The 13,815-nt window shown below is 38.8% G+C and overlaps 1 protein-coding gene across 1 annotated transcript; it reads right to left on the bottom strand.

Annotated features, from left to right (window-relative positions):
• Positions 1–816: 816 nt before the first annotated feature.
• On the bottom strand, positions 817–9,381 carry LOC112554650. Its single transcript, XM_025222579.1, has 9 exons — positions 9,121–9,381; positions 8,547–8,788; positions 8,073–8,202; positions 6,292–6,413; positions 5,715–5,785; positions 5,310–5,334; positions 4,406–4,575; positions 3,805–3,924; positions 817–1,297 (listed from the first exon to the last, which is right to left on the bottom strand). Exons 2-9 carry the CDS (start codon positions 8,734–8,736, stop codon positions 1,250–1,252), a joined length of 876 nt encoding a protein of 291 aa, XP_025078364.1. The 5' UTR covers positions 8,737–8,788; positions 9,121–9,381; the 3' UTR covers positions 817–1,249.
• Positions 9,382–13,815: the final 4,434 nt, after the last annotated feature.

Genomic DNA, 13,815 nt, shown 5'->3' on the forward strand with positions numbered 1-13,815 from the left:
CTCATCCGCGCCTTTGGTTTTGTCTTTTGCCTTTTGACGGTGTCTTGTTGAACCCTATTTCTTTTTCGTCGCTCTGCGTGCTCCGCGGTGTTTGACCCGTGACAATAATGACCTGCCGGCCGATATTTTATTGCACGCGCAGCTAGTACATCGCCGGTGGTCGTCTGCTCGTCCCTCTTAAGGTTACACAGGAGTCGTCTTACTGATGTATACTTGCAGTCCAACCTGAGAATCTCCACAACACAGAAACTTACTCCAAACATAAACGAACTTGTCAAAACGTCCACTTCAAAGTAAATTAAGAAGAAAACCTGCGAAGCCTTGGTTTGCTAGTACATTAATTTTGTTTTAATGTATGATTTTGCTTACACAAAATTAATAACAAAACGTTTAGTTTTCTACTGTGCAATAAAAAGTTATCGGACTTAAATAATAACCTTCGGCCCGCCACCTTGTGTACGATGTGACATTTGTCCCCCTGGGTAATTGAGTTTGACTGAGCTATGGTATCAAGTCAGGCTCTGGAGACTGGTAGAACCATTGCAGAAGACCCTATCATAATTTATTTCTTTATTTTCTACAATCCACCTTAGCGCACAGCAAAGATATTAGAATGCGAAAGACCACCTTTCTTTCATCTGTTTTTAAAATGAATGTTTTCACCAACGCACTTCAACTTTTCCATTTATTTACATTTTCAAATTTAGAAAATATCTCTCTTACAATTATAATATCACACACTGTGTAATCCACATTGACGTATACATACATAGATCCATATATAACCCTTGACATGGGTATAGAATATAAATTTACCGGGTTTGTCCAAGCTAATAGTAACGGATCGTTTCAGCAAGCCGTATTAACACACTATACTGTGAGTCTCCATGAAGAGGAAATTCTTCTTTGTGTTATAGCAATAAACAGATCCATATATATATATACAGATAAACATATATATATATAAACAGATAAATAGATCCATATGTATCTCTTGCTATGGGTATAGAACATAAATTTACCGGGTTTGTCAAAGCTAGTAGTAACGGATGATATCGTTTCAGCAAGCCGAGTTAATACACTATATTGTGAGTCTCCATGAAGAGGAAATTTTTCTTCGTCTGTTATAACAATAAACAAAAGTACGACTGTTTCTGACAGATACTTTGGTACCACTGCGCCACTTGGGATCTTTCACATCGGAAATCACATTTTAATGATGTTTTGTCGAGAAGAATAAAAGATCTGCTTATTTGAGAAGAAGAGGAGTTTTTTCGTCTGCTTGCCTTTTTGGCGCCTGAAAAAAGATAATAGTGTCATAAACAGCAATAGTAAATGCAACAATTAGTAAAATTGCTCTTCCTGTCAAAAGAGTTTGCAGGTTAAGTGTCTATCTGTTCGTCTTACATTTTTAAGTAAACAATATGACTGACGTTCCTTTGAAAAACGAAAGAGTATGTCGATAGGATTGGTAGTTGTATGACTGACTATTTGTAATATTTGCAATTTATTGATTCTAAGGTTTATATCTTCTAAGGTTATTTTTCTGACGTTTATTATTTAGTGCGTGTATCGTGTAAAGTCTAAACGGTCAAAATAATAAAGGAACTCAAATGGAGTTGAGAAAAAATTCTCTGTTATTTGCTGCCAGTCCTATAACACTTTCTCCTCTTCATCCGTTAAGGTTGAATTTGTTTATTTTAATGGTAGGATACTTGCGATCTTATTTAAATTTATTTATGATGTAGTCATTAAAATTTAAGAAAATTTCTACAGGACAACACAACGTGAAGCAACAACACGGACAAAATAAATTACCTTAGCAGGCTTTGAGGAAAAACACTGTCCTAAATCTCAATGAGTGGCTTAATGAGATCTTTATTATTGTTGTAGGCACTTCCCTATCGCCACAAGTAACTCGAATCTTTTTATATAGTCTATCTGGTATCAAATGAAACTGAACACGAGTTTCCCTAATGTTTTACTGATCATATGCATAGCCTTTTTGTCATACCCAGAGAGACTAATAATAAAGGTCTGTCGTATAGCCCCTTATCCATAACCCAAGGGCAAACTCAAAGCGCTTTACAAAAATAAATAAATGAATTTTCACAGCACAGTTTACAGAAAACTCCTTAATTGATATTCATTTGCCACATGCCAACCAAACCACTACAGCAATTTATTTTACAGAAATATAACTGTTATCGTGTAGAACCGTCTCGCACCTGCCGTCAAAGATGTTACGGACCGTGTTCTGTACAGGTGCCGCATGTGTCGTTGTAACTCATGCCACGTGTACCAGCTCTGCACGAGTGATTACAACAGTTTCCCTGATGTACAGGCAAGAAGTCGATTGACATTCTCCTGTTACGATGCTGCATGTTGTTCCCCTCAGAGCAGGTGTCACATGAGCATACTTTACATTAGGGTAGCTTGTATCCTGCAGCACATCCTTTGTCGCAGTTGCCGGTAGCTAGAGAGATTACACGGAATATTTTCTGTACAGTTGCCGCATCTTTCTCCTGATAAGGTATTGCATGTACTTCCTTTGGAACAACTATTACGTGATAATGTAGCCTACACCTTTCTTGCTTGTTTCTTTACAATACAGACTGATATCCGGGTACACAACTCGTTGAGTACACCCGATGTCCTGAGTTACATGCTCTTCCCTAAGCAATACACAAAGCTTCTTGTGCAGTGGACACCGTACGACCCGATGCTGCACGTCTCATGTCAATATTGTAAACAATATAAACTGTACACTGTTCAGCCTTGTTCGCACATTCCTGTTACAGGTGACCAGTTCCCACATCTTTGAGCAGTTTACAATGTAACATGAATTGCTGCATACTCACAATTAAACTGCACACAATGCTAGAAACAGTTTTTGTACCGTTGCTGTATTTTCACTTTACGACCAGCCAACGATGGACTGGAAATGTCGATATTCAAGCTATATTCCTATAGTGCAATGGAAAATGATAGCATTCCACAACATTGACGCTCACTACTGAATTCATCAAGGTATTTCTGTCAACTTCACTGCGAGCGACAGTACTGCGACAGGACAACATCGCAGCTTGCGACAACGATTGCAGAAACAGATTCAGAATCTAAACTGAACACAACTGATGCACGGAATGAAATAAGGCAAGATGGCGAAGACGTTACCGATGAAAGAAAATGCTCCAGAAAAATAAGACAAGTTGTGAAGACACAAAAACCAATCAAGAAAGATAGGCGATGGTGTCACGGATCCACATATCGCCAGCACACACAAACGGACAAACGGATAAGACGAAATGTGATAAAGATCTCCCCCTCTAGTGACAGCTAGTCAAAGGGACATTACTCTCAAATCCATAAAAGTATTCTCAGACGATTAATGGTAGACGGGAGCTAAAAGCTTAATCATTATTCTACAAATTACTTCTCGTGGCTTAAACGATAGACAATCCGGTCTTTTTCAAATTTAATTATTTTATGTTGAAGTTAGCGCACGATGTTCCTCTTGTTTTCGGACAGTTTATCATCAAAATTAGTGTATCATGTGATTCACCTTCATACGTATAATCTTTATTTACATTAGAATGATTACAATCGACTCAAGCGAATTACTGACACTTTTTTTCCCGTACATATCAATTATTAATTTGTATTATTCACTATTTTTAAATTATCATAATTTGGATAGGAAAGAAGATATAGTATACGAAAAGAGAGGTGAAATGTAGAAAACATAATTTATTATGTTTTGCTAATTTTTAAAAAAGGGGGCAAATAAAAGACTATGTTTACTTCCAGATCTTTGGAAGAAACTCCATTAATACAAATACCAGGAGAATCAACAGCATGACCAGCAGCAGCATCAATACCCGCAGCATTTCTTTCATCAAAGCCTTCTGTTGGCAAATCAATCTGCAATATTACGACGCATTTTCTCCATTACTCCAAGAAAAAAGTCTAACAATAAAAGCAAGAATAAACAAAATAATGTGTCTCTACGTATGAGTTTACATGTGACTACGCTCAAAAAAGGGTTTTACACATTTCCATGACAATTCCAGACTATAAAATCTGTTAAAGTCATCTCGTAACCTTCCACAGCTCTCTTTAGTATCAGTTGGATGAAGTGGAGGAAATACACCGAGTCGTCCGAGTATCGAACCGCCAAATATCCTTTCTTTCGGCTTTACACGTTCCGTTGCTATTTCCCACTCAGTTATTATCTCCCCTCACTTATTGTTTTATAACCAAACAATGCATCTTGGACCTTACATTCTGATAACACAAATGGGCATACAACTTAAATATTTGAAATATGTTATTATTTTTCTTTACTATCCTAGTGAGAAGAAAATTTTCATAAACCTTAAATTATTAAGAATGAGATGATTACCTCGCTGCATATTGTCTGTAGAATTTTCATCTGCCCGATGGTTATCTTGTCCTTCAACTGTGTAAAATTTTCAGCCGTAAGACTTTTCAGTAGATGAAGGTTCATAAGATCTTCATCCACAATGACAGCTAGGGTCTTTGGAGTCAATCCTTTGAACTTTTTTTTTAGTTCTAGAAATGACAATTTGTTGACAAGTCTTGATGAAACAAATATAAAGTACCATAAACAGGATACTCCATATAAACTAATAATTTTATTTAACCACTGTACCATTGTGGAGTTTATAAATACCACGAAATACAGTTTTATGCTGCATTTACCATCTATCTAAAAGTTAGATACAACCAGAGATGGTATTGTTGATCCTACATACATTTTTAATGTTAAAAGCATCTGTCATATTTTATATTTTAATCAGTAATATTAAGAACAAATACAGCAAATTCTTTTCTCCATAGAATGTTTACCACATAACCATCAGCAAAAGTGATATCCACAAATTCCAAAACATCTTCAAAATGTAAGTAAACAGAAAAGAAAGAGAATAGAATGTGTACAACTATTTTTTATATCAAGGATAACAGAAGAACATTATAAAAACCATTATCTTTATCTCTCTTTCAACTTGTGGTTCTTTTTGTTTCTTATAAAACTTTATATAGCTGAAAAGTATATCTTTTAGATTTGTGTAATCTGTTTCTTGTATAAACTGACAGTGGAATCTACAACAATATAAAGATATGTATGATGTGATACTAAAAGACATTTCTACGGCATAAATCATTTACATCAAAATTCTTTAGAGTTAACTTTTACATCCAGAAGCCCGTGGCTTAATAAAAGCTGTCAAAACTCGACTCATTTTCCTTTTGGTTCAAATAGCTCATTAAATACTCAAACTCACTCTCTTCTCCTTCAGTAATCGATTTCTGAAACAAACATAGGTATAGACTAATTAGCCTCCTAATTTCTTAATGCAAAATAATGCGTGCTTAGGGATCAAGTTATCGGTTCAAAGTTTGTCTGAGCCTGAGGTAACAAGCATATGAGTACCTGATTTATCGTCGCGGTGTAAGTAGATGACTGGCATCCGCAACCGTAAGCAGGATAGACTATTTACACACACTGAACTTTAAAACAACTAGCTATGAAAATCTTTATCATCGTCTCTCGTTACTTTTTCAGTTTCTTGTGAACACGATGGGTGTTCCACAAGAAGAAAATATAAAAGCTCCGACGAGAAGAAAGCACTGGTTCATATGCACAATTATTTATTGTAGACCATAAACTAGGTAATGGCTTCCCTCACCTCTGCTTTGTCGTTCTGGGGAAAGCGGCTAAACAGAAATGTCCTCTGGCAAAATATATTGTAAATAATACCTGCATTAGAAAAACGTGAGCTTAAATTCCTTAGTAAAGAAAACGATAGTTCATCTGATCTACACTAAACTTTATAGTTTATACTATTCGTTGTTCTTTCTAAGGACGTACTACACTAATAAAGGAAACTTTTGGATATGGCATCAACAATTAATTATTAAATTCTCATTCCAGTAAATGAAAATTCCATAATTTAAAAATATTTTTAGAATATTTTCTGCAATTATGTCAGTAACAGATGGTAGAGATGTTGACGGCCATAGCGAATAATCTCATTCACTCTCATGTCATATCGCAGCATCCTCATCAACCTCAAGGTAACACTACTGCTAATACTGTAATTTTCGCCCTGATGTATCTGTTCATCGCTGTTACTTTAAGCTTTCTGTACATATATTACTCTGGTAACATCGCGAATGAAAGACAACACACCACCGTACATTATAAGCTCATTCCTTGTCACAGAATAACGATGCAGAGAAAGAAGTTGAAGTGAGGTTACTTACAGGCAGCAAACGTGAAGAAACTAAGACAAAGAACGCCTCCTGCAACGGCTGTCAACAGGTTCCCTTTGCGTTCTTCTGCTTTCGAGGTGCAGTTTCCCTCTTGTGTTAAACATTCTGCAAACCTATATTAAGCACGTGACAAATTCCGTTTACGGTAGTGTAAATGTTAAAGAGAATGGTTACATTCATTATAAGTTTCTTCATGATTGTACAATATTTTCTATTACTATTACAGAGCAGTATGAACAACGACATAACTGTTAAATATTTATTTCATACCAGAGGCAAAATTTATTTATAAATGTTATAAACTAATTTTGTATTTTATTAATAATCCCTTTTTAACAGTTCTGTTTTATAATCATGTAATAAATTATTATAATTAAAGCAATAAACAGTTACAATTAAGTTATAACCATAAACAATTTCATTTTATTTTAATTTTACTAGTTATAATTGCGTGATACTTTATTATTCCTACTAAGTACAGTGGAACCTCGGTTAGCGAACGCCTCGGATAGCGAATTTTTCGGTTAACGAACAAAAATTTCGCTAAAAATTTGTCTCGGATAGCGAACAAAATTTCGGATAACGAACAAAAATTTCGTTAAAAATTTGTCTCCGATAGCGAACAAAATTTCGGATAACGAACAGCCACGTGAACCACACGTGACCGACCAGCATGTAATCATTCGCGCTCGAGACACAGTTACGATCAGTCGCTCCTTACCTGTGCGCATCCTTCTTATTTAGTGATTGTTGTGCTTTATTTTAATAAGATAATCCTCAATCATGGCTCCAAAGAAGATTAAGAGCAAGTAATAGTAGTGAGGTAATGACAAGGAAGCGGCCAACAAATGAATTGAAAAAGGAAATGATTTCAAAGTATGAAGGTGGCATGCGTCTGTCGGATATGTGATGTCGTCTTACCGAAGAGTTTTACAAAAAAAGGCAGAAGAAGCAGACACTGGACAAGTTTTTTTCTTCAACCTCAAAGCTACAGAAAAGGGAAGTCTCCCAGATTTTATAATGTCACGTGTGCTCATGGAGAGGGGAATCAAAGCAGTAATTCCACCCCTTCCTCCCCACACCTGTTTCCACCCACGCCGTCAAAACGGCAAGTTTTCTGATGTTTAAATGCTTTCGTTAATGTTTTTATGTTTATTTAACTCCATTTATATTGCATTATAACTGTTCTCATTAAAACAAATACCTATATACAGCCTGTAACTTTCAAATAGCGAGTCAACAGGGGCTGGGAACCAATTAAATCTATTTCCTTTATTTCTTATGGAAAAAATTGTTTCGGATAACGAACATTTCGGTTAACGAACAGCTTTCCAGAACGGATTAAGTTCGTTAACCGAGGTTCCACTGTATAGTGATTCATGAATGAACTGCTGAGCTTTTATTTCTTGTTTTCCTTTTGATTTGGGTTTCTCCCAAGTTAATCTTAGTATTAGCATTTCTTCATCCGAACAATTATCGGAACAAAACCATAGAATTGACTTAATCTGAGACATTGTGCTGCTGCTGTAGTGATCACAAGAACTCATGCCTCATAAAACAAAGGGAGACTAGTGAGTATTGCTTGGCAATGCAGTTATTTCCCCTGCTTTTGCGTTCGATGTTCGCTTTGTCACAACGGGTACCCCTAGAATCGCCGTTCTTGCCTACGATTCACTACAAGAAAGAACTTATCTCAAGCCATAGAATTTTCATTAACATTAGCTTTACTTCTCATCATTAATCTGGAAGAAATTGACTTTCGTCTCGCCTACCTTGGGTTTATGCCACTGTAGACCACCCAGGCTATTGCAAGGATCAGAGGACGACGAAAAAGGGTAAAAGACGACAATGAACAATATTTGTTGATAATCCAGCTAGCATGTGCAGCCGTCCAGTGGGTATCTGAAAACATGCAGGCACACCCACAAGAGCACGCACACACACACACCTATGTAGATATATTTTGTGTTGTACTTCCTATGTGTATCGATCTTTCCATTGTTACGTCACCATCGTCATCGTCGTCAATATCATCAAATAGAAAAACTCTGCATCTTGAAAATTATGTTTATTGTGCAATCGCTTGAAAGTGGGAGCCAGAGCTTTTTAAAATTACCAGGGAGAAGTCCTTCGGGGCATTAATACTATATGCAATTTGAAACGATATCAAATTTTTATCTATAATTTTAAATATGTTATCTTCCAATAAACAAACTAAATCACATGGCAGAAGGTGGTAAACTTACCAAAAACAAAAATTAGGAAGGCTGGAGAAAATGCTAGTGACAAGGTGTATACAAAGCGCACGCATCCTCCCGTGCAAGGACAGCAGAATAGTTCATCGCCCCATAGGTAGCCCGCAAACCCCAGAACTACAAAGGTGAATATGGAAGCTTGTCTGCTGATCCAAGCAGCGATGTCGTTGAACGTATTCATCGTTTTCGGGGTTTTATTTTAACAGCACCGTGTCCACGTGATGTTGACAAACCTGAAAGAATGGGCAAAAAGGACTTTAAAAATCTTGCTTCCACAATGAAGCTCTTCTTTAGGTTGTGTAAAACATGTAAGGTAGCTACAGCTAGAAAGCGAGAGAGACAAAGTGAGAGAAGGAGAAGCAAAATGATGGACCTAAGCCGTATTCATAACTTACAGGTTTACGTTGATACTTTCTAAGTGGGTTATGTGCATATTAACTAATTAATTAATTCGATCATTATACCACATCTTCCAGAAGTGTGGTCCTCAAGAATGCCACAAGGCAGACGGACCGCAGGCAATTCAACTAAAGTATAACGAGGGTAGCTGAATAGATCATCTTACCTTCCGCAGAGGCAAGGGTAGAGGGAGACAGCCGTCGTCTTCTTTAGTCCATGAACAGTACTGTGATCACCAGTGCTTACTAGAACGCTGTGTCAATCACGTGATTTAGAGGAAAGAGGATCCCCTTTTCTTCCAAGCTGTAGGCGTTTAACCCTCCCCCTGTCATGACGTCACTGATGTCAACTCCCCCCTCCACAAAGAGCGCGAGAAGTCATCTGTAAGAGGAAGCCTATGGAAACTGGGGAAATCACAAATTGCTTGTTTATCCTACTCAACTTATGGGGTTAGACGACAGGGGATCTACTCAGTTCTAAAAATAATTATCCTACTTTCATGGCAGTTACACCACTTCATACACAATGGACGTGGATTTATGGCTGTTTGTAAACCTTTCAGCTGACGAGGGGGAAGTGTAAAGAAACACTGGGGCGAGTCCCACATCCTTAGATACTGTCACGCGCTCTTTCCTTAGACATACAGCATCTGAACGGGGATTCCCGCGACTGTAGTCAAAGAACTGGATTATTACTGTATTAATGCCTCTTTCATTCTTTTTTGTAGGGGGCGGGAGCATTCTTTTCTTTTAGCACTTGTGTATTTTTTTTTCCTTTCCTTTTAAGCTAGTACTCCGATATAATATAGAAAGCATTTTCAAATGGTCGCACACACTATTCAACACACAGTAAATAATCTCCAAAATATCAGGCAGGTCTAATCACACACAGACCCACAATTATTTAAAGATTAAAAATCGCTTACCGATTATTATCCCTAATTTCACTCTCCCACAATCTCTCATTCTTCCACACAATTCCTATGAAAAGGCTTAGCCCCTTGGGCTATGTTCTGTAATGTTCGGACATCCAGCAAGAAGAGTTTTTCAACCTTCGACTCCTGGTCTAGGTCCGTTGAAACCACTATTAATATACTATATTATAAATATTATAAACGACGTTCTTGGTATCATGCAAATTTGTTACGGGAGAGTAGCTCCCCATTTTCCCCTGTAAGGCAGGAAAGATTCACATATATTTAAGCAGTCATCAGTGAAGTTATTTTGAATTGCAGGCGACATATAAGAGTGCTTGCCAGCTTTGAGAAAAATATGAGACATGACCGCAGGAAGGTTAAAAACAGCAGTTAGTTTCAGTACGGAATACGTCCAGACAAAGCGTTTCTTATTCAGTTGGTAAATGGTATTTAAAAAAAAAAAACAACGTTAAAGATGAGGAAATTACACGTTGCTTCAGTTAACCTTTATTGCAAGTGCAGATAAAACAATGAGAGTAAACAAGATTTACAACACCAAGTTACAAACACATCATCATCGTCGTGTCGTCGAAATCATCAGCAGCAGCAAAATCGACAAAAAAAAAAGGATAATGCTTGTCAAAATAGAAGGAGATAGATATTTGTAGCAATGTACTCAGGGACACAGTTTTACACGTTACTTCAGTTAGCTTTCATTGCAAGTGCAGAAAAAAACAATCAGAGTGAAGAAGTTTTTCATCAAGTTAGAAAAACATCATCATCAAAATCAACAAAATCAACGCATTCAGGGAAGGAGTTTGCCATGATTTCAAAGTAATGTATAAAAATATAGTAAAATCTTCTTTCTTTTTAAAGTTTACCTCCTCTTGGCTTCTGACATGTACTGCCGCGGGGGTGTCTAGAAGCAGACGTGCACCATCGCACGCGAGCCGCCTAGCCGCGCCAGGGGAGGCAACTGCAGTAAGTTAGTACTGCGCAGCATGGGAAGGGAGTTCTCACTCAGTTTATCATGACTTGTTGCTCTCCATCGTTGGTTTGTCTTCAACTAACAGTCTCCAAATAAAATTGCGTTGTTATTTCCATGTTTTAAGGCTGTTGCGATAAATATGATAAATAATTGTTTATAGTCAGCGTTAAAAACTAGATGAGTTAGAATTATTTGAGCAGAGTGAGTGTGGATTCATTTCTCTCTGTCTGTACGCAGCCATCGCACCGTCAAGTATGTCATCGTGTTGCTCCTCTGTTACAGTTCGTTGCCTCAGGATGGTTTGAATGCTATGAGGGATTCTCTTCATATCTTTGCAAGTTATGGCCCCGAGGCGGTACAGCTTGGAGAGGATGGCCACGTCATTGCGGCAGTAAAAGACTTGCACTGGAGAAAGGTCAAAGGGCGTATTCGGACACGAGAGGGCAGCTCCACATCTCACAAGAACGTCCACGAGCTTCTCACGGACCGCCCTGTCCTCGGGACACGAGGCGTAGGTCAGCGGGGTTGCGCCCATGTTGTCCTCGACCAAGACGTTGGCCCCACAAGCGACCAGCTGCTCAATGAAGGCATAGTGCCCAGACTCGCAGGCAACATGCAACGGGGTTCCTCCCTGCCAGTCTCTCGCGTTAAGATCCACCAGAGGTTGCTGCAGCAAAAGGGACACGCAGCTTTTAAAGCGGTGGCTAAGCTGCGGTGTGCTTAAGCAGCAGATGCAGATCAATTTCCTCGTGGCAAACTGGGAATCAAAGAGAATGTGAAGAGCCGTTGAACCTAGATTATTAAAATTGTTTGTCACCTTGGCGTTGACATCAGCACCCAAACTAAGGAAGATCTTTAAAGTTTTCTCGTTCAGATTCTGGACTGCGGTATGAAGAGGCAGGTAACCTGAACCGTCGGGTATGTTCAGAAGCGGTTTGTGCTGCTTTTCAGAGAGTAAATCAGACAGGTCAATGCTGCGCTTAACTGCCAGGTGCAAAGCAGTCCCCACGCTGATGATCTCACCGTCATACCGAGCTCCGTATGAGGGAAGCAGCAGATGGGAACATAGGTAAATGTCCAGACACAAGCAAAGCCCGCAGGAACACTCTCTAACGACCGTCACGCATTGCGCCTTGCTGTTGGCTTTGGCTGCCTCCAAGCTGAGGTCCGCGCCTGACTTCACCAGCAGTTTGGCTATAATGGCGGCAGGACGCGTGGCCCTGACGAGGGCAAAGTGCAAAGGAGTCAAGGCGAAGCGTCGGTGCTGCAAAGTAGTGAACTGCCCAGCATTGACATCAGCCCCCACATCCAGCAGAAGCTCCACGACCTGCGGGTCATCGCTCAGAGCTGCGAAGTGCAGGGCCGTGAGTCCGTCCTTGTTCTGGGCGGTGACTAACTTCTTGCGGTCATCTTCGTCCTTACACATAAGCAAAAGGAGGGAAACCATGGTTATGGCTGAGCCCGAGGCAGCGGCCAGCATAAGGGTAGTGTTGTCTTGGCTGTCCCTTGCGTGAACGTCAGCTGCCTTCTTCTCGAACATCATTCTGGCCAGATCCTTGTGGCCGAAGAGACAGGCCAGGTGTTGTGGGTAGCAGGTGTAAGGCTCCGTGCAGCACCAAGGGATGTAATTTGTGTTGGCAACAAATGACCAAGGAATACAATTCAGCTTAACGTGTATTTTGGAGCGTGGATCGAAGTCTTCAAGGAAAGAGTATTCTGAAAAGTTTTTAAAAAAGCAGTGAATGAGTCGTGCTAGTTGCAAAGGGTTTATGGTAATAAGCATCACACAGCATAATAAGTAGTTCATAGTAACTAATGTGTTTAAAGCTACGAATGCATGTGCCCTAACTTTAAAAAAAATAGATTTAACCTACTGAGACCCCAAATGTATTCCAAATATATGTTTCTGCCTAGGACATGTTTCACGGACTTTTCTATCAAAAATTGACCATTCGTTTTCGATTTTCATTCCTTTTCTTTAATCACAGTATGCCAGTATGTTATGTAAACAATTATAATGCATATCTCATTAGCCTATTCTCATTAGCAAAACCTGCTGTTCAAGCCTCCCTTACTGTCAAGCACATTTGCTTAAAGAGTTAAAGAATCGAATCCTTTTCTAAATAAATAACCGGCTGTCGATCTCTCTTTCTTCTTGTCTTTTTACACTTATAGCAGGCGGACAAGACTACAAATTTGTGAAACAGATATAAACGTATGTTTAGGTCCTTATGCATACCATCATCATCCTCCAATATGCTCCGACAGTCTCCTTCTTCGTTGTCAGTGTCGCTCCAATCGTTGCTTCTCTCACATCCGCAAGGCGATTCTGCTGCAACTCTTTGTCGCAGAGCGTCAATATGCTGACCTCGGACAGCCTCGGGGTTATTCTGAATATATTCTGCATTTGCAGTTATCCGTAAATCTTGCAAGGGGCCTTTCACAAAGTCAAGGTCTGTAGGAAAAAGGTCATATTTAAGTCTTTACTCTTCCGTCGAAGATATAAATTGGGGAAAAGACACGCTTACACGTCTGATCATTATCAGTTGTAAAGAATTGGTCGTAAACAATAAACAGGTCAAGTCTTCATTATTTAAATAAAGGAGACTTGTCAGTCTGGTATAGCGGTGTTTAGTCCCGACTAGGAGGTCAGTAGCTGCGCACGAGCAATGCAAGCGGACAGACATTTTCCTGATTACTAAAGTATACAACTTTGTTTTGTATGTTCTACACATATCGGTATTTTACACATTACGAAACATGATTTTCTTTAGTGTAATTAGTGACAGTGTCAACAAAACAAGACTTGCATCATACAAGTTGAAGAGAAAAGGCTGCTTATTGGCATGGCAGACAATACAATATTAATACCAGAATTCCTCTGCACATTTTTGATTACCTGACCAACAGACCTGTTTACTAATCCATATCAGTGATGTTTTTACATTGAGATTTTA

The sequence above is a fragment of the Pomacea canaliculata genome, linkage group LG13, assembly GCF_003073045.1.
Source record: "Pomacea canaliculata isolate SZHN2017 linkage group LG13, ASM307304v1, whole genome shotgun sequence".
Classification (NCBI taxonomy): domain Eukaryota; kingdom Metazoa; phylum Mollusca; class Gastropoda; order Architaenioglossa; family Ampullariidae; genus Pomacea; species Pomacea canaliculata.